Below are 27634 nucleotides of genomic sequence, written 5' to 3' on the forward strand. Positions count from 1 at the left end.
ATCACATCCAGAGGAAGCAGCTGCTTGCAGAGTATCCGCTTTTATTAAGTCCAAGTTTCTGATGGCTGGCTGCCAGTGATTGCAAGGCTACTGTTGCACACTGTGCACAGCCCGTGTCCTGGTGGGAATCTTTTTTCCCTATCCAAACCTAGTATGGATGGCCAGTGACATTTCAGATAACCTCCTCTTGGGTACTGTGCCTCCATTTATTTAGAGAATGGGAATAATTAAGTTCCCATCTGATCGATGGTCTTGTATACACCTGAAAGCATTAGCTGTTATCATTCTTGTTTTGTTATTGTTGGTGTTTCTGTTGAATTGCGTATAACTGCTATGTAGACCAGGCTGGCCTTGAACTCACAGATACCCACTCACCTCTGCCTCCAAAGTGCTGGGATTAAAGGGCTTCACCACCGTACTCTGGTCATTGTTGTTTTGGATCTCAACAGGAAGGAAGTATGTGGAAGTTGCCATTCAGCAGTAGGCAGGATCCTGGGGAAGTACAGCATGATAGCCTGCTGCTGCATGCTTGCTGTGACTCATACAGGAACGGCAGAGACTCTGCGATTCTCGGATCTTACTCCATTAGGGAATGTGTGTGGACACCTGCCTGCTAACTTGTAGCTGGTGCTGTTTAAGATGGGGTAATTAGAGAAACTTCTTGTCCTAGGGCCAGTGCTCGGGGTGCAGTTCCTACCTGCCTTGCTCTCATCGGTGGCCCCACTTAGCCCAGACCAAAATACCACCTGTTGTTCCGGGGCGTTCAAGCTCAGCACAGTATTTGCTGTCACCGTGCCAAGTGTGGCTTGCTGAGCCAAAGCTTGGGATACAGAGGCCAGGATAAGACGATTCAGCAGGAAAACTTTTGCTGGGGAAAAAACAATAGTAATGGTGATGAGTGAGACAGCTCAGTGGGTGGAGGCTTCTGCCATCAACCCCGACGACAACCTAGGTTCTCTCCTGAGACCCACCTGGTGGTGGAAGGAGAGACCTGACTCCCCAGAGTTATCCTCTGATTTCCACACACATGTGCTGCCATGACTCACTATGCATGCAATTAAATTTTTAATGTGAAAGTCATAACAGAATGTTGATATGTTTGAATTTTCTTATTTTTTGTGGGAAGCCTCAAAGAAAGCGCGACGTTCATGTGCGTGCCCTCGCGCTGTTAGTGTTTTGCCATGTTGGCTGCATCTCTCTTGAGAGAGAAGCACAGCAGCTGTAGCTGCCACCACCCCTTCTCTTTCTCCGTCTTCTCAGCTCTGCCCGTTCATTTCTATTTTACTGTTTATTTTAGTCCATGAGCAACCCCAGGTGCCGACCATACAGAGTGAACGCATGCGTCTGTTTTTATATGTGTGCGTGTGGGTAGGGAACTTCGTGGAAATGTCTGCTCCCATGATGGAGGCTAGCAAAATGGTTCTTGCTTCTGCCACTATTTGCAGTGCTGCCTCAGGGAATCTTTCTCATATGAAAAATATAGCAACATTTACCTCATCAAGCTCATTTAGAAGGTGACACTTTGGGGGGAATGTTGTCACTTTACCCAGCACTGTTACTTGCAGAAGGAAGTGTAACAAGACATTTCCCTGTCAGCTCCTAGCTAGGCCTTTTCATTTATGCTATTTGTAACAGATGTCAAATGGTACCTCATTGCTTTTAATTTATTTTGTGTGCGTAGGTGTGCGTGTGCAAGGTGCCCACGGAGGCCAGAAGAATGTGTGGGATTCCCTGAAGCTGGAGTAACAGGTGGTTGTGAGCTGCCCTACATGGGTACTGGGACATGAATACAAGTCTTACGGAAGAGCAGCAAAGGGCCCTTAACCACTGCGCAATCTCTCAGCCTTTGTCTAGTTAGCAGTGAGACAGAATAGCTTCTCACACATCCGCTGGTTCCCAGGTTTGCCCTTTGATCCCTATGTTCATATCATCTGCCACTGTTGTGTCTGGCTGTGTTGGCTCGCTGGCTGTGCTATTGTACCTCTTCTGCTTTCACACTTATCTTTTTCCTCAACCTGTGTGTGTGTCTGCGTGTGTGTGTACATTACAATGTTATATATTTATTGTTATGTGTGTGTTTTACTGGCTTGTGTGCCTGCCTGGTACTCTCAGAGGCCACAAAGGGATACCAGATCTCCTGGGTCTGCAGTTACAGATGGTTGGGAGCTGCCACTTCAGTGCTGGGAACCAAACCTGGAGAAGCCAGGTGGTGCTCCTACCTGCTGAGCCCTCTCCCCAGCCCTTTTTTCTCTTAAAGAATGCTCTGCATGGTGTGAGTGAATACTTGAATGCTCTTGTTTCCTGCTGTCCTCTGTGTCTGTGCTTCCCCTCTCCTCGTTTCCTGAGGCCAGCTTACTGGCCTTCCCCTCTCTGCGCTTTGGAAAGCTGTTAGGCTGTTTTTTTTGACAGGATCTCACTGTAGTCTCTGCTGGCCCAGAACCCACTTTCCAGTGATATTTCAAGGTTTTTTCTTCTTTTTTCCAGATTGAGTAAGTTTTGACAAGTTATATGTTGTATATAGGTTGTATATAGGTTCATCTGGAGTTTTCTAATGACTTCTGATGTTGCTCATGGGTTTCCACCCTGTCAGCTCCCAGCCTGTTGTCAGTGTGTTCCTCAATTTGTCCTTGGGTTTATTTGTGTCTTCCTTGATTTCCTGACTGGTCTGATTTAGCCTTCCTATTTCTGTTGTTACTGTTGTATATTATTTCATTTCTGCCTTATTTTGATTTGTACCCCACTAGCCATTATTACTGCTGATTTGCACAGTTAATTCATATTAAACTTACCATATTGAGTACTTTTTTTTGTCTTTTTTGAGGAAAAATCCATTTGTGGTATTATTTTTGTTGAAAATGTCCTTTCTTGTTGTTTGCTTTTTAAAAAGGATCACGCTTGCATGATGTTTTATTTGGGCCAACAGAAAGGGGTAACATTCTCCAAAGCCTACGCTTAATACACTCCATCTGACTAATCTGTCAGTAGGCACTCTCTTCTATCTCACTGGCTGCTTTTGAGGCGTGTGTGTGTGTGTGTGTGTGTGTGTGTGTGTGTGTGAAAAAGAGTTTGTGTGGGTGTGTATAAGAGAGAGAGAGAGAGAGAGAGAGAGAGAGTATGTGTGTGTAGATACCCTTCCATTAGGTTAATTTGTGCCTGTTGAGTCTCTGGAATCTGGAAAATTCTTAGCCATTATCTACTTTATCTGTTTGGTTTTTGTGTGTCATCTGCTCTGCAGGATTGTCTATTGACATGGGAGCCAGAGTCATTCTGGTTTTCCTGTCTTAGGAGATTTTAGGCTATGGAGTGTCACACATTTAAGAGGGTAATTTTGAAGCCATATGAGATGGAAGTTAGAAGTTTTTACAGTGTCATACAGAACACCCGTGAGGCTACCTGTACCTAAACGGTAGACTGTAAGCAGAGGCACAAGTCAGCTAACCAGCTGCCTCCTGGGGGCTGTAGGGCTACAGTGAGAGAATTGGGTGAACCCACCTGGTCTCAGTGTTTAATAGATGCCCTCCTTTAAGAAGAGATGTGATGGAAGTGTGGTGTCTCTGTGACCATGGCCACAGAGCAACCATCCAAGAGGTAAGAAGATAATTTGGTTCAGCATGACTAAGTAGCTGTTGTTGGTTCAAACTTGAGGCATCTGACCCCAAGTAGGCATAGTCAGGTGCACCATAAATTGGTGAAAACTTCTCTAATGGTAAATAACTCAATCTCATACATACAGTAAAGTTTAAGGAGTGACTACATCAAAACTCTTTGTAAAGTATATGTGACACCTTCCATAAAGGTAGATTCTGTAGATTGACAAGCTCACGATATCCAGTAGAGGATAGGGCAAAGGTCACCAGGCTATTAACCATGGCAGCTCCCAGCCTTCTGAGAGGATGACAGGTTGTTCATCCCTTTCTTAAAGAAACAAGCTAACATGTTTAGCATTTCTGAGTCCCCAAGTGCTTATTTGTGAGCACAAGGACCTCCATGCCACCCATATGTGACAGCATGAACCCCAGTGAAGATGCAGGAGGGTGAATCGAGTGTTTGCTGGATTCTCAAGTGCTTCATGTGCTGGGACACTACCTAACACCAGACCTTGGTTGTCTTAGTCTCACATCTAAGGAATAAACTGTCAACATTCTGTTACAGGTGAAAAACTGTGTAAGACGTGACAGCTGGAGTAATGTGGAGAAGAGCCCACACTTGGGAAACTGCAGAGATGCCATTCTGGCCTGGACAATCTTGGCTCTGAATGCCGTGCTTTGCCAGATTCTTTTATGACGTGGTGTCCACTGACATTTCCTGTTTTTCTTTTTCTTTTCTTTCTTTTTTTGCAATGCTGTGGACTAAGCCCAAGGTCTTGTGTATACTAGGAAAAGTGTTCTACTGTAGAGCCAGATCCCCAGCCCCTGTGTTTAATGACTTTTGCCTGGAAAGGGGGAATCTCGGAAGAAACCTAGGCCATAGGCCTGTGGGTAGGGGCATTCTAAGCCTCAGCATAGATCATTCCTTCTTAGCAGAAACCCTTGCACATGTGGCAATGCACATTGTCACTATAATCTTCTTGGATGCCTCCTTGACTCCACTCCTCAGTTGGCATAGGTTTGACCCTTCCACATCCAGGCTCCAGCACTCAGTGTACTGACAGGGTAATGACAGTGACAGTTTTATTGAGTACTCATGTCTGAGGTGCTTCACCCAGATCACCGTAATAGGACATTTTACCTATCTTGTTAAATTCTCACAGTAATCCTGAGAGACGGGTATTGCTGCACCTAGCCTGCAGGTGAGGAGCTGTGTCTTAGCTGTTTGACTTTCCTTGGGCTAACCTCTTCAAGCAGTGGGACCTGGATCTGAGCCCATCTCTCTGATGCAGAGCATGTGGGCTTGTCAGTTTAGCACACCGCTCTCTGAAGATTCCCATAGTTGAATCAGATTTCAAATAGAGTTCACTTACCTTGACAGATTGCCAAGAAGCCTGCCCCAGCGTGAAGGGTTACTGCTAGAGGAGCAGCACCAGTAGTTGGTGTGACTGTTACACAGTAGGCAATTCTTCTGTGGGCCTGCTCCTCCAGCAGACAGCCTCCATCCTGTTAGAACAATGAGATAACTTCCATATACCTACTGGTAACACAGTAGTTGTCTTGATTGACCCCAAATTGGTAGGCTGGCTTGTTAGATTCAAGCACTTAACATGGGCGACTTGTGGTGACTTTGAACAACAGTAAACATTTTCTTCTTAATGGAATGTGGAACTGGGTGGTAAGGTCTAGCCTAGTGCAAACTGACTGATTGTTGTTTCTGTTGACAGAGGCTTTGCAGCCTCATCCTTTAGACTCTGGGCAATAGCTACAGCTTTCCTTTTATTTCTGAAACTGTCAGCATGTATGTATACTCCAGTAGCTTGTTCTCCTAAGTGTGGGGGCTGGAGAACGGGCTCAACAGTTGAGAGCTTGTATTGTTCTTGCAGAGAACCTAAGTAGTTTCCAGCTCACAGCTGCCTGTAACTCCAGCTCCAAGAGTGTCCAGAGCCTCTGTCTTCCACAGCCACTCCTGTACACACAGAGCCCATAATTTGAAATAAACTCTCTCTCTCTCTCTCTCTCTCTCTCTCTCTCTCTCTCTGTCCCTCCCCCCCCAACTCTTTTTCCTAAGACAGGATTTCTTTGTGTAGTCCTGTCTGTCCTGGGCTTGCTCTGTAGACCAAGCTAACCTCAAACTCACAGCTATCTGCCTGCCTCTGCCTCTGCCTCTCGAGCACTGAGATTACAGACATGCACTACCACACCAGCTGAAATGAACTCTTAAAAAGAGAATTTTATTTTACATTTTGTGTAGTACCGAAGTTCCCTCTTAGCCCTTGAGTACAACAATGTAGCTGCTATAGAATTGTCTTTTGGTAAAATGACTTATAATTCTCTTGGTTGTTTTTAATGCAGACAAAATATTTTGGTTCTGGAAGTTTAGGTCCTTGTAATGTGATAGAGTGCCATTAATAATGACTATTGTAGTTTTACCCCTACAATGGTTCTTACTAGTTGGCATTGAGAAAATGAATGTGATTATATGTGATAGAGATTGGGGGGCAATGATTGATAGGTGCTGATGTATTGATGTCACACTGTTACATGATTGGTTTTTCTCTTCTTTTAGACGGGGCGAATTGACAAATCCTACCCTACAGTATGTGGCCACACAGGACCAGTGCTGGACATAGACTGGTGTCCACATAATGATCAGGTCATTGCCAGCGGCTCAGAGGACTGCACTGTTATGGTAAGTCCCCAGGATGTAAAATGAGACAAACCATTGGGACTCAGCTCCTGCTCTTAGTACAGTCAGTGTTCATGTACACTCATGTACGGGGCTAAAAAGTAGAATTCCTAGCAGTGTTGACTCCATTGGATTATACATTGAGGCTCAATGACAGATGAGCCCTTTACAAGCCCTTGTGTCAACCAGTACTATTCTTTGTTTTTCTCAGAGGGAGAGGGAGAAAGACAGAGACAGACAGAGAAAGGCCTGTCCATTGATGCTTGATATCTATAGGGAAGATTTGGGTGCAAGTAAGATGATTTTCTAATATTTTTATTCATGACATTTGGCTGTGCACCCCCTACCAAAAAGGAAAAAAAAAAAAAGTGAAAAAACTATTGTCATAAACTGTGTGCTCCTGGGAAGCAAGATGCCAAAAGTTGTACAGATGAAGTGAAATAACAGCAGGTATTGGAGACGGTGGTAGTGTAATAAGGAATGGTTTCCAAGCTGATGTTGGAAGGTATTTTTCTCCTGCTGCCAAAGAGGAACCTTTATTTTATGTGTGTGGGTGTTTTGCCTGTATGCATTTATATCTATGTGTGACCTATGTGTGGCCTTTATAGGCAGTGTCTACACTAGCCAGAGAAGGCGATGGAACTGGAGTTAAATGGTTGTGAGCCACCGTGTGGGTACTAGGAATTGAACCTAGGTCCTTTGTAAGAGTAGCCAGTGTTCTTTACCACTGAGCCAGCTCTGCAGCACCAGAAAGTTTGTTTAGAGAAAGATCTGGTTAGGTGGCCCATACTGGTTTGAAACTTTTAGGCTCTGATGATACTTCTACCTTAGCCTTCCAATTACTGCCTCAAGGCACCTTTTAGGCAGGATACTGGTCCTGAGTGTGAACTTTCCCTCTAAGTAGGATTTTGTTTTTTTGAGGCAAGATTTTTCTGTTTAGCCTTGGCTGTCCTGGACTCCCTTTGTAGACCAGGCTGGCCTCAAACTTACAGAGATCCATGTGCCCCTGCCTCCCTAATGCTGGGATCACATGCATGTGCCAGTGTGCCTGCCTTTCTAGGATTTTTCTGGACAATTTCTATGTCTGCTGGCTAGTTTGATATCAGCTTGACACAAGCTAGAGTCATTTAGGAAGAGAGCATCAATTGAAAAAATATTCCCACCAGATTGGCCTGTGGAAGCGACACCCTTGGGCATGTGGTACTGGGTACAATAAGGAAGTCAGCTGAGTAAGCCATGAGCAGGCAAGTGAGCAGTTTCCTCTGCATCAGCTCCTCCTGCCTTCAGGTTCCTACCCTTACTTCCCTCAGTGATGGACTGTGATGAGGAACTGTGAAGCTGAAATAAACCCTTTCTTCACCAAATTGTTTTTGGTCAGGGTATTTATCAGCAGCAATAGAAACCCACTAAGATACAGTACTTTCCCAAAACATTTTGTCAAGGTTAGATGTAAGCACAGTGGAGGTGGCTATTGCCCCTGAAATAGCAAAGTTACCCTAAAATGTCTCACCTCAGGCAGAGAGCTTAGAGAATTGTACTCCTTTCAGTTTTTTTCTATTGTTTTGGTTTTTTGATTGTTTGTTGTTGTTAGATTCTTTCTGTTGTCTATGGACCAACATTGTTTAAGATGCTTTATTAGCTAAAATAATTTACATAGATAAATTAGTTCCTAAACTGTGTTATTTAAACATTTCTCCATTTTGCTGTGGGCTTTTGGCAGTTGAAAGCGTATTGAATGTGCTGCCAGTAAAGAAGTCGCTCTGTGTGTGTGCTGGCTAGACGGATGACTAATGACTGTGGGTATATTTGCTACTGGAAAGGAACACAGGTTAGACCTGCTGCCAGAACCTGCTGCTGAGAGTCCCGGCTGCTGTGGAAGAAGCAGGTTTGATCTGTTTCCTCTCTGCCAGCCATACTGATCATGTTACCCTTTAAAACAGCAACTTTCATAAAACACCAGTATTAAAGAACGTAGCAGTGAGGTGAATCGAGTGGGTCAGGTGATTTCTTACACTGCCACCTGTGTGCCCTTTCCTCACACCCTTTAGATCACTTGTGTCTCTTCCTTGAGGGGATGCTCACTCATGAGTGCCTCTCTAAACACTAGGTGGGTGTTACTTTTTTTTTAAGACAGGGTTTCTCTGTGTAGCTTGGCTGTCCTGGACTTGCTTTCCCACATTACAAACAATGAACTCTAGAAAAACGCAGGCACCCACCAGCTCTCGTCATTAATCTGGGGCAGGAGTGGGGCTGTGTGAAGGCTCAATCAGAAGGGTGTGACCTGCAATTATGATTACTAAAAATTGTGTTATTAAAAAAATTTGTGTGTATGAGTGTTTTCCCTGCATGTGTGTGTGCACCATGTACGTGAATGGTGTTCATGGAATCCAGAAGAAGGTGTAGGATCCCTTGAAATTGGAATTACAGAGAGTTGTGAGCTGTCATGTGGGTGCTAAGAATTGAACCCAGGTCCTCTGGAAAAGAAACCAGTGCTCTTAACTGAGGAATTATCTCTATAGTCCCTGAAAAATAGTTTATAAGGAGGCCAATAGCTTTTAAGCCTATGTTGTCACTATTCTCCATCCACTAACTAATGATGATCAAGCCAGATGTGTTAAGATCACAAGTGTGAGAGCATCCTGGGCTGTACTGTCAACAGGAAAAGTAGTCATTCCTTAGAGAATTGGTTCAGGGGCTACCACTGACCGGGAGTCCAGAATGCACAGATGCTCCGGTCATCTGTTTTAGATGTCTGGTGCTGGGTATAACCTATGTGTCCATCGTGTTACAGAGATCTTTCGTAGATTACTTAAAATTGCCAGTATGTTGTAAGTGCCATATAAATTGTTCTTAAGCTGTATTGGTTAGGAAATGATGGCAAAACCAAAAGCCTATACACACATGTTCCGTATGTCTGCACCCATCCCCCAACACCAGTAGCAGTTGGTGAATTCCTGATAGAAATAGATAGAGATCAAATGATATTGTTTGATTTGGGAGGGGCGGACGATGTGGCTATGAAAGTCAGATATTTAACTTTGTTTTCTTTATTAGGCAGTCATTCCTTTTGGTTAGTTATAAGGTTTTTTTTCAAGTTGTTAATTTTATTACAGTGTTTGGGTAATTCAAAATCAGTGACTCTAAATACAAGGTGTATTTTGTTAACGTACAGTTCAAGGGCTTAACATTTTTTTATTAATTAATTTCATGGGTGAGTGTTTTGGCTGCAGGTTTGTATGTTCACCACATGTGTGCCTGGTGCCCAAAGAGGCCAGAACATGGTAACTGGAACTGGAGTTAAGATCTACCACATGAGTACTGGGGTCTTCTGCAAGAGCAACTAGTGGTCTAACCATGGAGCCATCTCTCCAGCCCCCTACTTTCAAGTTACCCCCTCAACTTTGGAAAACTAGCCCAAATTACTAGGTTTTTGTTGTTCTGGCCTCAAGCTCACAATATCTTGCCTTGGTCTCAGAGTGCTGAGACTTTAAGTGTGTCCCACCATGCCCAGCTCAGAGGCTCTGTGGCCTGTCCTTGTCTTCAGTATTTGTTAGTTTGCTCCAGGCTTTGTTGTTGTATTTTGAGACACTCATTGTGTTAGCCTTCTGGTCTGGAACTTCTAAGTAGACCAGGCTGGCCTGGAACTCACAAAGGTCCACATGCCTCTGTCTCCTGGTGTCTTCTCCTTGCACACCTGGCTTTTGCTCCAGGCCTTTTCTTACTTCTTTAGACTGTAGGTCTAGTTGATGTCTCTTACACGTGGTTTACCTTAGAAAACTTTTCCTTTTGTGTATAGTGCTCATTTAATTTGGTTTAGCGCCAAGTCCTACAGCCTTTGCCTTTTCCGGGTTGGCAGCTGAGTTATAGACTTGGGATGAGGAACGTGGCGCTCCAGTGCGGTGACCTCATTGTGGCCTGAGTGAAGGCCGAGGTGGTACAAGTCTTCTGGTGTACCAGATATCTGTCTGGTCTTTCCCTTGATAGTGCACTTAGAAAGCACCCGTCCTGATGCAGGCAGCAGGAAGACAGCGTGTGTGCTGTCAGCAGCAGCTGAGCCCTGTTCTCAGCATGAGCTGCTGAGGTGGACAGGTGGTTTCCTGTGGAGACATCCATTTTACCAGGAGCTTTCCTCATCCCAGGCCAGCGGTCTCAGCTGCTTCTCTTGCTCAGTCTCTGGCCTGTCCCAGGGGACCGGCTGAAGCAGTTGGGAAGGTGAACTGGTGAATGGCAGGAGGTGTGTGCAGCCAGTCACAGAGAACAGCTTTGGCTGCTGTGCCCACGCAGCAGGTGGCAGTGCTTTGGGCGGGATGTCCTCTCCAGCACTGCACTGCAGACCGCCTCAGACAGGGCTCCTCTTCTTGGCCTCTTTCCAACAGCTGGGCCAGGCTGCCATCCTCCCCTGGGCCTTTGTTCCTCTTAGCATCTTGGGCCACAGCTTTTTATTTGGAGTACATAATTTGTTCCATTTCTGTTTTATTTTGTGTGTCTGTACGCGCATGTGAGTGTGTGTGCGCCTCAGAGCCCAGAGCCCAGAAGGCAGCTTTGGATCCTTTGGATGTGAGCCTCCATGGGGCGCTAGGGATTGAACCCAGGTTTCCTGAATGGGTAGCCCCAGTGCTCTCAACTGTTGAGCTGTCTCTCCAGTGTGCCCTTCCCAGTCTTCATTTTTAAAGTGACTTTTTTTTTAATTTCTAATTTTTCTAGATTTGTCTTTTAAAACGGTTCTGATTTATGTTTCTTTTTTTTTTCCTTAATGTCTTTTTATCCCATTTTGAAATAGTATGTTTTTGTTTGTTTGTTAGAGGCAGTTCTCCAACTTTATTTGACATTCACTAGGTTAGTTTTCATCCACGTTGACCGTCTGTAGACTTTTTAATGTGGTTAACAGGCATATAAGTTACGTGTAGAGCTTGTTCAGTGAACCCTCATCTTCATTACGTTTTCTGGACAAATGCTTTGGATGGAACATTTCTTACTCCTTTGGCCCAGACAGCTTTCCTGAGCCTGGTATCTATGCACACATCTGCACTCCCAGTCTCCTTCACAGCAAATTTCCGAATTTCTTTGCGTGTCCAAGGAGCACGCTTCTTGAAGCCCACTCCATGATGCGCTTGTGGATGTTGGTGTGTGCTTCCGGATCGCCACTTCACTGATGGCAGAGCGACCCTTCTTCTTCTTGCCGCCCTTCTGTGCAGGAGCCTTTCTGCCAGGCCTGCATGCCAGTTTTTATTAACCGTTTAGGCATGCCTCTTTAGCATTTTTAAATTAGATTTATATATTTTATGCCTGGGTATTGTTCTGCTGTCTATATGTGCGCCACATGTGTGCCTGGTGTCCATGGAAGTCAGGGGAGGGTGTCGATAACTGGAGTTATAGAAGGTTGTGAGCTACCATGGATGCTGGGGCTTGAACCTGGGTTCTTTAGCAACAAGTGCTCTCAACTGCAGAGCCATCTCACTCATGCCACCTCTCTTATTGTAGGAGTGGAAGTGTACTCGTGTGTGAGTGTGTGCATGAGTGCTCACACTTAGTTTTTGTGTGCATTTAGTTAGAAGTTTCCAAAAGGTGGCCTTGGTATGGCTCACTGCTATCACGGAGTATGTTTACACAGTATTTAGAAACATGAGGGCTTGTTTTGCTTGGCCTTTCTCTTTCCTATGCTATGCACCAGGGCCTCCAAGGGAATGGGTCCTCCTGTGTCTCACACCTGCTCAAATGGGATCAGCCTTTACCTCTGGTTTCTCTTCCATTAGACTCTCTTTCCCATCTTTGGGAGAAGAGCCCTTGCTGGTGGTTTTAAGAACACTAGGCCCAGTGTGTACCTGCTTCTCCATTCCGAGGGGCTGCTACCAAAGGCAGCCCCGCTCTCAGCGGCCAGAGAGGGAGGGTGTGTGTGTGTGTGTGTGTGTGTGTGTGTGTCCTGCTTAGTCAGTCAGAGAAGTAGTATGCTTCTGTCACTTGGATTTTTGAGGTTCTTGTCTTATCTCTGGGTGCTTTGGGCTGTTACCTGCTCTTATTTGAGGTTTGGGAAAATCCCAACACCAGCTGTTATTCAGACCACTGTCTTCCCAAAATCCTCTGACACTGCCCCTGTGATGGCAAAGCAAACACTTTGTTAGTTAAATAGTGCTCTGGGCTAAATAGTCCTAATTTTATTAAATTCTTAAGTATGGGCCTGGCACTTAGATTACTGTTTAGTCACTCAGTGGCTCTGAATCAAGGGTTCTGACAGGTCTCTTGAAGGTTTCAGAGCTGAACACATCTGCTTATCTTCCTGTCTGTCCAGACACCTCCCTCTACCAACTCTGCTAAGGACAATTAAAGGTGGCAGTAGATTGTAGACTTTCAGACCCCTACCTTGTTTTTTCTTTTTTAAAAACAGAAAAGCTCTGGATAGTTGCTCAAGCATAGGCTGTTGGCAGCGGCTGTGGCTTCAGAGCTGCAGGTGACAGGGGTCTTGGCCCAGCGGAGAAATTCCTAGCCAAGCAGGGAACCATACCTCTCAGCCTCCACCTCACATAGACAGTGGGGCACTGATGTAAGGCCAGGCCTGTGGCGAGAGGGTCAGGCAGAGCTGGCAATGTGTGAGGACTTGTGTGGTGAGTTTGGGTACGTGTCGTGGATACACAGCAGCAAGAGCACCCTCATTTGACGTTCTGTGCAAGACTGCAGCAGAGCCAGTTCATCGCGCAGCTGTGGGAGGAGAGGCATAGCTTCAAAGGCCAATTGCCATTATTTATCTGTAGCTTTGAACTTGGGATTCTCCTGCTTCCATCTCCCAAATGTACATTATAGGCCTGGGCCACCATACCTAGATTTTCCATCTTTTTGTTTGTTTTGGTGTTTGTTTTTTCAAGACAGGTTTCTCTGTGTAGCCCTGGCTGTCCTGGAACTCACCCTGTGGACCAGGCTGGCCTTGAACTCAGAGATTCACCTGCTTTTGTCTCCTGGATGTGGGGATTAAAGGCCTGCACCATCACCACCTGGCTTCTTTTCCATATTTATTATTTTTTATGTTTTACTTATGGTGTGTGTGCATGGAAGAAGCACATGGAGCCAGAGGACGCCTGTCTGGAAACTGATTTCTCTTTCCATGTTGCTGAGTCAAGGTCTCTCTGCCTCACTGTGTACTTAGGGGCTAGCTGGCCCATGAGCTCCAGGCAGTTCTCTGTTCTCCTCCCGTCTCCCTGTAGGAGTGCTGGCATCCATCTTTTCACGTGGCTTCCAGGGGCTAAACCCTGTTGTCAGGTTGTAGCAAACACTTCTCCTGAGCCATCTTGCCAGCCCAGCCTCTCTCCTTTTGGGTGCTTTCTTTTAAGCAGCCTGGAGTGTGCTAGACAGCTTGCATTTCAGGCCCTGCTATTAGGAGAAGTGTTTGACACTAACAGGCAGCAGGTGAATTCTCTTCCCGGAAGCTGCCCTTTGCTTCTGGTTCAGGGTTTTGTATTGTGCACTCTGCTCCTTGGTGATAGCTTTATATGGAGAGTTTTTCTGATTGTGGTTTCTAAATATTTTACTTGGAAGAATCTTAGCTCCAGTAAATGGCAGTGATTGAAATACTTCCAAGAACAGTCAGGTCAGGTCGTGACTGCTGTTGGCCGCCCTCGTCTGGAGAGCAGTGATGAGACACAAACGCAGCAAATGTAGTTCAGCAGTGGGGCGCTGGGTAGCAGTCTCCCCCAGCCAGGAGATGGAAAGACACCACCAGTCACATCCCAGACAGTCGCAAGTTTTTCTTCCTGCTGAATGCTTCCATCTCTCTTCCCAAATCAGTCTTTATCTTATAGAAGTCAACAGAAGTAAATACTGTGTCAGGTTTACTTGTGCTTTAGCCAGGGATGTTTCCAGAAAATTTTATTCCTTCGAGTAGGCGTGGAAGCCCCAGTGTGGTGTGTCCTGTGGTGCAGCTGCCGTACAGATTGCCTCTGGGCTGTTGACCATTTGCCTTTAGTTTCATGCCCAGCTCGCCCTCCAGAAAATGCTGAGGTGCCTCATCGCTCTGCCTCATGGGGCCTCCAGGCTGCTCTGCCCAGATCCCTCACCTGGTGTCTTAAGAGACCTCTCCTTCATTTTCCCTCTGAAATCAGTGCCGATGGCTCTTTAAAAATGTGACCTTTTGCAAGGAAAGCACTTCATGGCTGTAACTCTAGTGTCTCACCCAGTAGCAAGTTCCCAGCGGGTGATCAAGATAGGAGAATGGGGTCTGGAAACACTTTGTGTGCTTTAAATTTGTGCCATGTTTGAAAAATAAACCCATTAAACCAATTACATTGACTACTTAAAAGGAGGCCATTTCTCCCTGCCCTGCCTTCTGTTGGCCTGGCTCCTGTAGCCTTCCTCTTCCCATGTGCAGGCTTCACACGTGAAAAGGACACAGGGGTGCAGTCGTTGCACACATGTGCTTGAGTGTTGTTTTCAGAACCTCGGTGGGTGTTCCATGGTTGATTCCCATTTTCATCTGGAAGCCTTTGGCGTAGCAAGAAAGTGTTGTTTTCCTTTCTTTCAAAACAAAGCATTGCTAGCTCTTGTAACGTGTTGTCCAGTGAATGTTTTAGGGACATGAAGGCTTGTTTTTAAAGGCAGAGTAGGGACTTGTCTGTGCTATGCTAAGGTGCCACTCTGGCACCCTCTGTGGAGGGTATTCCTGCTGTTTGCCTCCCTGCTCACTGAATGTTTTTGAGAAAGCAGATTGGTGCTGGAGCGCCCATCTGCAGCCACAGAGCAGAGAACTTGCCGGCCCATACAGACAGCATCAGCACTGATCGTCCAGGGCCTAAACAAGGGCTTTCACACAGGACACGTTGGATGTAAGTGGGTATTAATTAGTTCAGTACAAGACAAGATCCCCTTCAGGAATCCTGGTGTTCAAACCTAAAAGTGTGTGTGATCACAGGAGAGAAGCGGTGTGGTCAGGGAGGAAGCAAGCTCCTCGTGCCCTGTGTTGTCTAAGCCTTGATGTGCATGTTGTATCCAGTCGCTGCAATAGCACAGGGGAAGCGGGACAGCATCCATCGGATAGCTTGGAAACCCAGGCTCAGATGAGCGCAGTTTTGTCAAGTGTCCCTCAGCCACGGAGGGTTGTGTCCAGGCCTTCCAGCTACAGAGCTGTGTCCCTCCCCGTTAGCACTTTCCTATTAGGGTAGTACTGTGGAGCATTAGCTCAGTTGACCGTTCCAGAACCCTCTGTAAGCACAGCCCATGCTCCCTCAGGACAAACAAGGAATCTGGCTCCCAGCAATGAAGAGTTTAGTGCTAACACAGCTAATTAGCCTCCCAGCCCCAGAGGCCCCGGCCAGGGGACCAGCTTGTGCATAAGACTCAGGAAGACAGTGCCGCTTCTGCTCTCTGTCCCCGGGAAGCGAGACCTTCAGTCCACACTGACAGGCCATTACCAGAAGTGGCAGGCACCCTCCAGGCAGAGAGCCAGGTAATGACAGCCCGTGGGCAGGGCCTGCAGCACCAGCCAGAGGGTGTACTGAGTGTGGAAGACACACAGCCCTTTCCCACAGTTCACAGCGAGAGCACTGTTTATTCTCATCAACGCCCTGGTTCTGGTGTCTTTTCATTTTGTTTCCCAGACTTTCCCAGACACTTCTTCAGCTGTCAGCGCCTGTGGCGTTATCGTCTTGACTGATTCCTTTCTCTGCTGGCCCCTCAGCCAGCCTCTCCAAGGCATTGTTTAGATGCTTTTTAGAAAATGCTTCGTGCATTTGTGGTGTTTCTTTTGAAACTGGGTACTTGATTTCCTTTATTCCTCCCTTTCCCCCACTCCTTTTCATTCTTAGAGGTCACCTCTTCAGATGCTCCTGATGGACCAGCTTGTGTGGTGTGGTACTGCTTGTGCTTTGCACTTGCAGTCAGCTTCTACTTAGGGCAGCACAGTCTTGGCCATCCTGGGCTCTGAATAATATGTTACAGCGTTTCTGCTTATGCTGGGCATCACCCTAATACATTGGCTCATGTTACCATACCGACCCTCCACCGTTACCCCAGCTTCAGTACCCCAAGATCACACCACTGCACATCCTCAGTCGGCTGGTCTACATTTGGAGTGCCTCTGTGGGATTTGAACTCATCCAGCTTCAGCATCTTCTACATCCTACCATTTGCATTTGCTGTCGCTGATCTGTTGGAAAGCTCAGTTCCTGCTGAACCATTGAATCTTAGAGTGGGGCCCCTTAAATCATCAGCAGCTGCTTTGTGGTGGCTCCTCAGTAAATACTGTATGCATGTTGGACCCAGAGAGTAAAAGGAGCTGGTGTCTGTGTCTAGTGCATGTACCCACCTGGCTTAAGACTGTCATATGGAGGCTGGAGAGTTGACTCAGCAGATAAGAGCACTGGCTGCTCTTCCAGAGGTCCTGAGTTCAGTTCCCAGCACCCATGTGGCAGCTCACAACCATCTGTAATGAGCTCTGACTCCCTCTTTTATGTGCATGAAGCCAGAGCACTCATATATAAAGTACATAAATAATTGAGAAAAAAATTAAATCCTTTCATATAATCAGATAACGCTTTCATTGCGGACATTTCCTCTCCACTCAAGCAAGAGGTGGGTGAAGAAGAGGTAGGAGAAATCGAAGCCCCATGCTGAGCTCTGCTGCTCCTGTATTCCAGGGTGAAAATTCTGGGGACTCCCAGAGCCTCCATCAGTCAGTCATGCCTCAGGACTTAAAAAGCTCACTGTTGCAGGGAATCCCAGCAAGCCAAGGCAAGGCCGCCACCTTGAGGTAGTATATGGTATTACAATACTTGTAGTTAGATGCTTGGGTCAGATTCAACTTGCAAAATGAGTACCTCTTGAGTCACCATTTTCATAATCATCTTCGTCGTCTTCATGCTTTCATCAGAGTAATATCATTATTTCCTGTGTGTTCTGTTCACAGTTTCAGTTCTGACTATAGTCACATAGCCAGATTCAACCGGAGCTGTTTGGCTAATCATGAACCTTTCCATTTTATTCAAATTTTTTTAAAAAAATGTGTGTCAGGATGAGAAAGCACACTGTCCTATTGGAAAGTAAGCAGTTGCCACTGCTTCCCAGAGAAGCAGACCTGCCTGGCCAGGGAGGGCTGAGACAAGGCATGTTGCCTGTGAAAACGTCACTAAATGGGGGAGCCTGGGCAGAACCTTGGGTGACCTCTAGGCTTGGGCCTCAAGGGGCTGGTTTATTTCGCTGTGATTTGTACAAGAGATCATGTTTGCCTCGAGTGGACTCCAGCTATGACAGTGAGTAAGTCACTTATTATACTTCCTCATCTTCAGGGTAGCAGCTGAGCAGAGCTTCATGCACTCAACTATTCCATATTTCTTCCTGCACCGTGCAATGCTCCCCTGCAAGTATAAAGTGTTACTAGAGGCTCCCGTCTTGCTGAGCTGTGCCCATAGGGACTTTCCAGCATAGTGTCTGTGCTTATTGCAGTCTTCACTTGTAACAGTGTGATTGTAGGCCTGGAGAGATGGCTGGGCCATGAGGGGCACTTGCTGTTCTTACGGAGGATCCAGGTTTTCAAAGGCTACCTGTTTTAAACTTCGCTTTTTATGACGCAGTGGTGCTCTTCCAGGGCTTTGCTGTAGCTCCACTTTCCTGTAGCAGTTCCTAGAGAGCAGGTTTGTGGCTCAGGCTCATGTTCTTGGCACCGTGAGTCTGAAGTGGGAGGATTGTATTGAATTTGATGCCAGGCTGGCCGCCTAGCAAGACTCTAAAACAAGACAGAGGAGCACTCAACTTCATGTGGACAACACTAAGTCTAGCCTTTTTCCCCCCACTCCGCTGCACTCCACCCCTCCCTTCCCTGTGACAGCCCCTCCCAGACAGTCTCCGTTAGGATATGCTGAATCTTCTGCCTGTCACCATCTGTCAGCGGGCTGTGTGCCTGTGTGCAGTAAATGCACATGTTCGAATAACGTTGGTCAGGGCAAGCCCCCAGGCATCTTCCTCTACTGCGCTCTACCTCACCCCTTCTAATTTGGGTCTTCACTGAATCAGGTTCTCACAGGTGTGGCAGGGCAAACCGCTGGCCTGAAAGCTTTGAGTCCTCCTATCTCTCTATGCCGCCTCAACCAGTACTGGAGTCATAGGAATACATAGCTGTACCTGCTCCTTGTGTCGTGCTGGCAATCCAAACACAAGACTATCCTGCAGAGCAAAGGCTCACTCACCGAGCCATCTCTAGCCTCAGAAGGAGTTTTTAAAGGATATACCTTGTTAAGATAGCATTCATAGGGCCAACAAGATGGCTCAGCAGATACAAAAACTTGCCATACCGGGCCTGATGATATGTGCTCAATCCCTGAAGCTCACAGGAAGGTGGAAGAAGAGAAGCAACTCTATACAGTTGTCCTCCAACCTCCACATACACACACCAGCAAATTTGTTTTTGAAAAATACAATTATTGCTCATTTAAAATGTGTAGTTCAATGATTTCTAATATGCTCATGAACGCGTACAGCCACTAACACAAATTTTAGAATGTTTTCACTGTCTCGAAGAATGTGCAGTATGGTGGCTCACATGATACATAGTAGTATATGATCGTTCAGAATGGTCTAAGGGGTGGCAGGTCAAATACTGAAAGAGAAGGACAACGTGACTGACTCCCTCAAAGAAGCGCTGAGGTAAGTCCTCTGCTAGGTGCACTCTTGAGAGCACAGGCTCTGTGCTCTCACATGTGGGGTGTGGGGATATTTCCATCACACTGTAGAAAGGAGATCTCTCCAAAGAGAAAGGAGAGCACTACTCTGTCACCATGAACCACCTGTGCTTCTAAGGATGCCTGTCGGCCTGGCAGGTCACAGATGAAGACACGCAAAGTCATCAAGGACAGTCATTTCCTGGTGCCTTTCTCCCTGGTGCCACTGAGTGGCCACAGGGACCTGGAAGTAAAAGGTGACAGGTAGCTCTCAGACCAATAATCTCCTTCCTTTTCCAACAGGTTTGGCAGATCCCAGAAAATGGACTGACCCTTTCCCTGACTGAACCTGTGGTGATTTTAGAAGGCCACTCAAAAAGAGTTGGCATCGTGGCCTGGCATCCAACGGCCCGCAACGTGCTTCTTAGTGCAGGTAGGGGCCCAGTGGGCTGCCTTGCCCTTGTCTCATGTGGGGTAGCACCACGTGTGAGTCCCCTGAAGTGAAACACTGGGAGCCACGGCAGACTCTGTGTATGCAGATGGGTTTGTACACTTGCTGTGTGCCCTGTGGTCTTTCCACATGCTGTGCTGGTCTCTCACGCTGCCTCTGCTGGCAAAGCCCAGCTTATCTGCTCATCTCCCGGCTCTAGACAGTGATACTGCTTCTGAATTTTCAGTTAAACTGCAGCACAGTGAACCCTGACGCCTTCTGTCTCTCTACCCACTACTGACAGCAAGTTGCAGGCCAGTGAGAGACTGCCTTAAGAAAGAGCCATGCGTGTACCACACATGTAGGCATGCATACACAGGAATACAGAAGGCAACAGTGAATTCAGCTTGTGGGGTGGTGGGAGTAAGCTCTTTCTTGGTTATAGGTATTTCTCAGAATTTACCCTAGGTATATGTAATGATGTTGTGAATTAGACCTTAATAATATGGTTTGGTTGGTTTGTTGGGTTTTGGTTTTTCTAGATAGGGTTTCTTTATGGAATCTTAGCTGTCATGGAACTCCCATCTATAGGTCATTCTTCCCCCAAACTCCTAGAGATCACCTGCTTCTGCTGCCTAAGCGCTGCGCTTAAAGGAGTGCGCCACCATTGCCGACAATATTGGCTTATTTCTTTTTTTTTTTAATGTATTTTTGCAAGTTGGGCAGATCAGTTTTTAACTAAGGATAGGAGATGTTTATGGTGCATGAAGTTAGAAATGTAATGCTAGGCACCTGTTGAAATAGAAGGCCTGCTAACAGAAGACACTGTAAGATGCCAACTTCCATAGCCACTTTTGACCAGCCCTGAGCCCTTCGGATGATCTCAAGAATGAAGTGAGGGAGAGAGAAAGAGAACGCTGAGGGACTGCATGGAAAGTGGAAAGAACCTGCTGTCCTCCCTCTTCTCTGGGACCAGGCAGCTCACTGTGTTTTCCTGTTCTTCTTGTGGAAGCAAAGATATTGGTTGACTGTGGGGTCTGTACCCTCAGACTGACCACTCTGTGCCCGGCACTCCCTAGAGAGGGGTCTGCCTGGGGGAGCCGATGGCAGGGAGCCTCAGCTCTCCACCCTAGTTTAGTGACAGCATTTTATAATTGTTGTGCAGGTTTTTCAACAGGGGTTTTGCTTCTAGCTCTTGGTTTTCAGGTATCTTCTAAGCAGTGAGAACCTTCCTAATGCCGTGACCCTTTAATACAGTTCCTCCTGTTGTGCTGAGCCCCAACCATAAGATTTTTGTTGATAATTTCATAATTGTAATTTTTCTACTGTTGTGAATCCTTTTTTTTTTTAATTTTTTATTTAACTTTTATTAATTACACTTTATTCATTTTGTATCCCCCCCCCATAAACCCCTCCCCTGTTGTGAATCCTAATGTAACTATTTTTAGAAACAGATTTGCCAAAGGGGTCGTGCCCACAAGTTGAGAACCACCAGCTTAGAAGCTTACTTTCTCAGCAAGGGTAGGGCTAAGTAGTAAATGGGTTATGGGCTTCTCTGGGGAACAGGTTTTGAATCCACATGTCTGTGATTTCACTTTAGTCTTCTCAACATGGGCTACTCATTCCATTCCCCTTTTCCCTCTTCTAAAGATAAAGACTTCTGTGAGCAACAGAGCAGTCCCTTGTTTCCCTTCTGTTACAGGAAGGACCCGGCTCACGGTGTCATGACTTGAGTCACTTGCCATCCCAGGTTCTTCAGGAACAGAAGTGATGCCGTTCTGATGTGTCTTTCTAGAACAGGGCGCTCACTTGAACCTGCCTGTCTCCAATAGTCACACTAACTTCAGAAACGAGGTTCCACTTTGCTGTGGATCTTGTCTGGGTTGACTGATGGGTTCATAGTGTTGCTTTAATAATGTTTGTTCACACAAATCTTGTTGCTCCAGCCCCCTAGTAGGTAGGGCCTCTTGTCATCAGCACCTTCCTTCCCGTGCCTTCATGTCCCTGTGGGGCTTGCAGCTTTCAGTGACATGCTGTGCAGGCGTTTCTCACCATATGATTAATGTGCTTGACGCAGGCTGTGATAATGCCATTATCATCTGGAATGTGGGGACAGGGGAAGCCCTCATCAACCTGGACGATATGCATTCGGACATGATCTACAACGTCAGCTGGAACCGCAATGGCAGTCTCATCTGCACGGCGTCCAAAGACAAGAAAGTGAGAGTCATCGATCCCAGGAAACAGGAGATCGTAGCGGTGAGTGGCCTTAGCTCCCTGCTCTGGTGGCCGGTCAGCAACCTCACTCATGCCACAGTGTCCTTGTGGAGTGCAGGCACCAGCTGAGCCGGGAGGGGACGGCCCCAGTCTCTCTTTTCAGCCTTGGCTCAGCTCTGTCCCCTCATGGTAGCCTTAGACAGAATAGTCCTGGTTAGTCTGGAGTTCACAGAGATGCGCCAGGCTCTGCCTACCCAGTGTACACTGCCACACATGGTATGGCAGTGCTTTTGAACTGCTCATAACGCCCGTGGGAGTTCTGAAGTCTGGATTAGCTCAGCTGTCTGGGAATCTACACGGACTGCTTCCTGGTTGGTACCCGCCCTGATCCCAGAACAGTGTCCAGGTGCCCTGCGGACCTCAGCAGGCCTTGCTTAGTGGTGAGCGTCTGCCACCCAGCAGGGCTTCAGCAAAGTCACATGCCCTGCCTGAAGATGCAGGTCTTCAGTCAGGGCTGCCCTGCAGGCTAGGAGTGCAAGCACGGCTCACCTTAGCTGCGCTCTGAGGGATGTTCATCAGCACTGTCTGGGGTTGGCCAGCAGCCATGGCAAGTGCCCGTCAACTAGAGGGACTTCCCAGGCCCTGTGTTTGTCCACCCAGCATCCTCCAAGGTCGGATACTCCTGCTCATTAACCAGGAAGGCTAGGAGCAGCTCTCCTTACATCCCGGGGTGCTGCCCCAGCCTGCCGTTGGGAGAACTGTGTGGGGCAGAGCCCTTGCATGTGCTTGTGGCTGCACTGCGGGGGCTGGGACAGCAGCAGACTGTGGCAGGAGTGGGCTCCTCCGTCGATTCTGGGGCTCGCCTGCTGACTTTGACCAGGTCACTTAACGCCACTGCTTCCACATATGGAGGACAGTTAACACCATGGCCTCAAGGTCCTTCCCAGGAGAACATGGGCTGGCCCTGTGTGCGTGGTGTGTGTGTGTGCATGTGAGCGTGCGAGCAAGTTTCCAGTATTGGCTTTCCGCTCACCTCCCGTGTTGCAGTTTGAGTGTGTGAAATCTGCACCTGCTCTTCCTCCTTCCCAGGAGAAGGAGAAAGCACACGAAGGAGCCCGGCCCATGCGCGCCATCTTCCTGGCTGACGGCAATGTCTTCACTACTGGCTTCAGCCGCATGAGCGAGCGGCAACTGGCGCTCTGGAACCCGGTAGGCCTCTTCCCACTTTTCCTCCCTCTTTGGGTTTTCTCTCAATCCTGAGTGGGGCTTGGGCTGGCAAGGGGCCTCCTAGGATTCTCAGCGCAACTTCCTGAGCTCCTGCTGTCTTAAGTTAACAGGAGGTTCTCACCCTCAGGGCACACACAGACAAGTGTACCTTAGACTTGCGCTCATGGGGCTCCCAAGAGTCCCGCCCACTGCTTAGACCTGGGAGGGAGTTGTGTGCTCCTGGCTTCGTCAAAACTGGGCAGACAGCCGTGCTTAGGGAACTGCCCTATGCGGCTCACACACCCTGCGCTGCGTGAGCAGCCTGACGGTGACTGTGAGAACAAAGTCGTCCACACTTGTCCACAGCGACGGTGCCGCCTGCTGGGTTGTAGGACAGAGCGTGGTTTTTCTAAGTATATGCCTTCTTCATAAGAAAGCAAGGCTGATCAGGTGGCTCAGGGGCCAGGAGTGTTCGCTGTTCTCAGTCTAGGGGCGCTGTCGCCCTCTCCTGGTCCCAGCAGGCAGCTGCACTCGTGCACAGGCTCTGGCCTTTAAAGACAAAAATCTTTTTTTTCTTTTAATTAAATGATTTATTTAATTTTATTGTATGTGCATTAGTGTGAAGGTGACAGATCCTTAGGAATTGGGAATTGTTGTTACAGACAGTTGTGAGCTGCCATGTGGGTTCTGGGAAGTGAACCCACAACCTTTGGGAGAGCAGACAGTGCTCTTACCACTGAACTATCTCTCCAGCCCCCGACAAAAATCTTTTTAAAAAAGAAAACAACTGCAAAGAAGAAAGACTTTTTGTCTTTAATGTTGAGCCACACTGATCATTCATTGTTTGTGTGTGGTCAAATCAACGTAACAGTTAGTTTGATCTGTGGCACTTAAGTGGATGAGGACACCAGTGTTGTTCAGACATTAGATTCTGCTGAGAAAATAGATTACATAATGTATGTTAAGGTTATAAGAACTTGTCTTTTTAAAGTGTCCATATGTGAGTATATATGTACTTTTTTACATATTTTCAGAAAAACATGCAGGAACCAATTGCTCTTCATGAAATGGACACTAGCAATGGGGTGCTGCTGCCTTTCTATGACCCAGATACCAGCATCATTTACTTGTGTGGAAAGGTAAGCACAGTGCTCTACCTGCTGTTACATAACCCCGGAAGAGGTGGGACTCATGCTTCAGAAACCTAGAAGCTAGGCATGTAGCTAACATATGTTTAAATGTTTTCAAATTCGGTGTGTGTATGTTTGAGCTTGAGCACATTCATGCACATCCTCTTTCATACCAGGTTGCCAGCTTGGTCACATTGGCATAATTTCCACTTATTCTTATCCTAGCTAGCACCTGCCCCAGGTAGCTTGCCAAAAAAGTAGTGGACTACTCTAAACACAGTGACCATGTTTTTTTTTCACACGCTGCACAGAAACCCTCTGGTGCTGACCAGAGTTAGAGGGTGCCGTTGAAACACGGATGCTTCTTCTAGAGAAGACCGCATTTTAATCATCCTCAGTTGTTTGTTGTTGCCTTGGCCAGGCAGTTGTGTGGCCATGCACATGGTTGCCCTGACCCTGACCTGGTTTCTAGAAGCAGAGGAGCCCCCCACAGGGCGCAGTAGAGCATCCTAAGTATGAAGGGCTGATCTTGATGGGGAAACAACTATTTATATTTCAGGCAAATGCCTTTGGAGAGAGCACTGGTGAGCTAGAGTTAGATTCCCATGAATTCTGGGATGGTGTGGGGTGCCACCCACTTAAACAAAATGTTTTCATAACATGGGCACTGACTTGTCTCTGGTTCTTGTAGGGTGACAGCAGTATCCGCTATTTTGAAATCACAGACGAATCCCCGTATGTCCACTACCTCAACACATTCAGCAGCAAGGAGCCTCAGCGAGGGATGGGCTACATGTCTAAGAGGGGACTTGATGTCAACAAATGTGAGATCGCTAGGTAAAGAACTGAACCCAAGTGTCCACTTGTTCATGACAGGCAGGCCCACGCCAAGTCTACCTCAGTGTGTCTGGAGTTGATTGTAGCTGTGGTCTGTCCTCACAGTGGAGCAGAGCAGTCACGCAGCATGGCTCAGTATTCAGCATGCTTGCTTCCTGCATATTGAGGCTGTGGGCAGTGTTCCCTGGTAGGCAGGAGCCTTGTGCCTTTACCTCCCAAGTGCTAGGTCCGTGGACCTGTACATCATGCCTGGCTTCTTCTTCAAAAGTTACAGTAAAGATGAAAAGTAAAACTTGTATGTATGTGCCTGAGTAGATGCCTTATTTGAAAAAATCTGGTCTTGCGAGCATAGATTAAGGTGAGGTCTCCGCACTGTGGTGCACACCTGTCCTCCCAGCAGTAATGAGGTGAGAGCTGGAGGAAGCAGATGCTGGACACTCCAGTCAGATAACCTGGCCTGTATGACAGTGGTCCAGGCCGGTGTGAGACCCTCTCTCAAACGAAAGTCAGAAAGCAGGGCCAGCAGGGTGGCTCAGTGTGTAAGGACACTTGCCACGCGGGCCTGATGACCAGAGCTGGGTCCTAAGCACCCTGTCAAAGCAGAAGAAGGGAACTACATAGCTGTTCTCTGACCTGTACATGTGTGCTGTGGCACCACACCCACACACTTAACACACGCAGCAATGATTAGTCATAAAAATGACCTCAGACCAGCACCCGGAGATGTCTTCTGAGCTCCACATGTGTACCACGCATACAGAAACACAAGGCACGCATGTGAACGTGCAAAGTAAGAAGTGGCGTATATTCTATGTGTCACCTGTTCAGTATCTCATGCTGGCAGAAGGCTCACACCCAGGGCTTGGCTGCTCCTGTGCAGTGTGTGCTCTCCTGTCTGGGGACACAGTGAGTCACCATGCTGTGACTGTGCGTTCCACCAGCACTGGCACGTGGCTATGCTGCAGCCACCTTTCATGGGCCTCTCAGGCTTGCTGACTCCAGCTGCATGGACAATCTCAGTCTGTTTTCCCCTGTGTTGTGGGAGCACCAAGCCCTGCTGAGCCTGGAGTGGCAGCTGAGGTGGGCAGTGAAGATGAGTTTCCAATCCCATGGAATGATGTAGGAAGCAGTCTGAGCTGCCACTCACGTTTCACTCACTGAAAGTTTGCCTTTATTTCTCCTTTGAAGATTCTTCAAGCTTCATGAGAGAAAGTGTGAGCCGATTATCATGACTGTGCCCAGGAAGGTAAGTGCCCAGGTGCCTGGTTTAGTTTTTTTGTGTTGTTTTTTTTGTTGTTTGTTTGTTTGTTTGTTTTATTGATCTCTTTTTTTAATTCTTTATTAATTACATTTTATTCACTTTGTATCCCCCCTGTGGTTCCCTCCCTCCTCCTGTCCCAATCCCTCCCTTCCTCCACCCTCTGGATGCATACCTCTCCCCAAGTCCACTGATAGGGGTGGTCTTCTTTTTCTTCCTTCTGATCCTAGTCAATCAGGTCTCATCAGGAGTGGCTGCGTTGTCTTCTTCTGTGGCCTGGTAATGCTGCTCCCCCCTCAGGGGGAGCTGGTTTGGTTTTAATGTGTGTGGGTATTTAGGCTGCATTTGTTGCTGTACACTGCCTGTATGCCCACCTGGTGCTGGAGAAACTCAGAAGTGTCGGGTCCCCCAGAACTGTGAGTGCCATGAGGGTGCTGGGAATCAGACCAGGTCCACTGCAAGAGCAGCAAATGCTTACAGCCAGTGAGCCACACACACACTTAGGGTTTCTGTTGCTGTGATAAACCTTCCTTTTTTATGAAGAAAGCCAGTATTTCCTTTCACAGCTCTCAGCTCTCACTCTGTGTCAGCGCAGGAACCTGGAGGCAGGAGTTGATGCCGTGGCCATGGAGGAGCACTGCTTGCTGTTTGCTCCTTGTGGCTTGTGCAGTCTGTTTTTTCACAGGGTCACCTGCCTAGGGGCAGCCCCATTCACAGTGGCTTGTGCCCTCCCCTCCCACATTAACCATCAATCAAGAAAATGCACTGTAGGCTTGCCCGCAGGCCAATCTGGTGGGGCCATTTTCTCAGCTGAGGTGCCCTCTTCTAAATGACTGTGTGGAGCTGACATAAAACTAGCCAGCACATCCTCTCTCCAGCTCTGTGTGATGGCACGTGCCTGTAATCCCTGCCGTTATAGATTGCAGGAGATAGTAAGGTGCAGGACATACAGTTCCATAGCAGAACACTTGCCCTGCACACACACACAGCATTGGACTTTGTCCCTGGCACTGCAGAAAGGCATAGTTCAGTACAGCCCCAGCCTTTGTTTTTCCTTACCAAGCATCCCCCAAATGCCTCTTGCAGTCTGACCTCTTCCAAGATGACCTATACCCTGACACAGCGGGGCCGGAAGCTGCGCTGGAGGCAGAGGAGTGGTTTGAGGGGAAGAATGCAGACCCGATCCTCATCTCCTTGAAGCACGGGTACATTCCAGGCAAGAACAGGGACCTCAAGGTGGTAAAGAAGAATATTCTGGACAGCAAGCCAGCTGCAAACAAGAAGTGTGACCTCATCAGTGCCCCCAAGAAGACCACAGACACGGCCAGTGTGGTAAGGAGTGTGGGCCTGGGCCTGTGCTCTCTGGAGAGGCCCCTGTGGGTCAGGGCAGTGCCCAGGGACTGGGTGACTGTGTGGTATGCTAAGCCAACCTACTGTGCTGTCTGAGAGTGGACAGAACCCCTGCTGGTGTTTCGTGACTGCCATTCCGCAGTAAAACATGATGGGGGTTCCAGGTCACAGTGTACCTGGACAGGTGGTCATAGTGCTTGCTGTATTGACTGTGGGACTAGCAGTAAGGATGACCTTGGCTAGAGCTTGGGAGGTGGGCCAGCCTACCACCAGAGGGCACTGCTGCCACAGGAAAGAA

The 27634-nt window shown here is 47.5% G+C and overlaps 1 protein-coding gene across 2 annotated transcripts in view; it reads left to right on the top strand.

The window, feature by feature from the left end:
• Coro1c (coronin 1C) overlaps positions 1 to 27634 on the top strand; it is a 75259-nt gene that overhangs the window by 44997 nt on the left and 2628 nt on the right. For both annotated transcript variants that reach the window (XM_021646054.2, XM_021646055.2), the window contains exons 3-10: positions 6157 to 6279; positions 19212 to 19341; positions 21416 to 21597; positions 22645 to 22764; positions 23796 to 23900; positions 24583 to 24728; positions 25917 to 25974; positions 27073 to 27318. In XM_021646054.2, coding sequence (XP_021501729.1) covers positions 6157 to 6279; positions 19212 to 19341; positions 21416 to 21597; positions 22645 to 22764; positions 23796 to 23900; positions 24583 to 24728; positions 25917 to 25974; positions 27073 to 27318 — 1110 coding nt within the window. The remainder of the gene's footprint in view (positions 1 to 6156; positions 6280 to 19211; positions 19342 to 21415; positions 21598 to 22644; positions 22765 to 23795; positions 23901 to 24582; positions 24729 to 25916; positions 25975 to 27072; positions 27319 to 27634) is intronic.

Source organism: Meriones unguiculatus, chromosome 4 (genome assembly GCF_030254825.1).
Source record: "Meriones unguiculatus strain TT.TT164.6M chromosome 4, Bangor_MerUng_6.1, whole genome shotgun sequence".
In the NCBI taxonomy this organism is placed as follows: Eukaryota; Metazoa; Chordata; class Mammalia; order Rodentia; family Muridae; genus Meriones; species Meriones unguiculatus.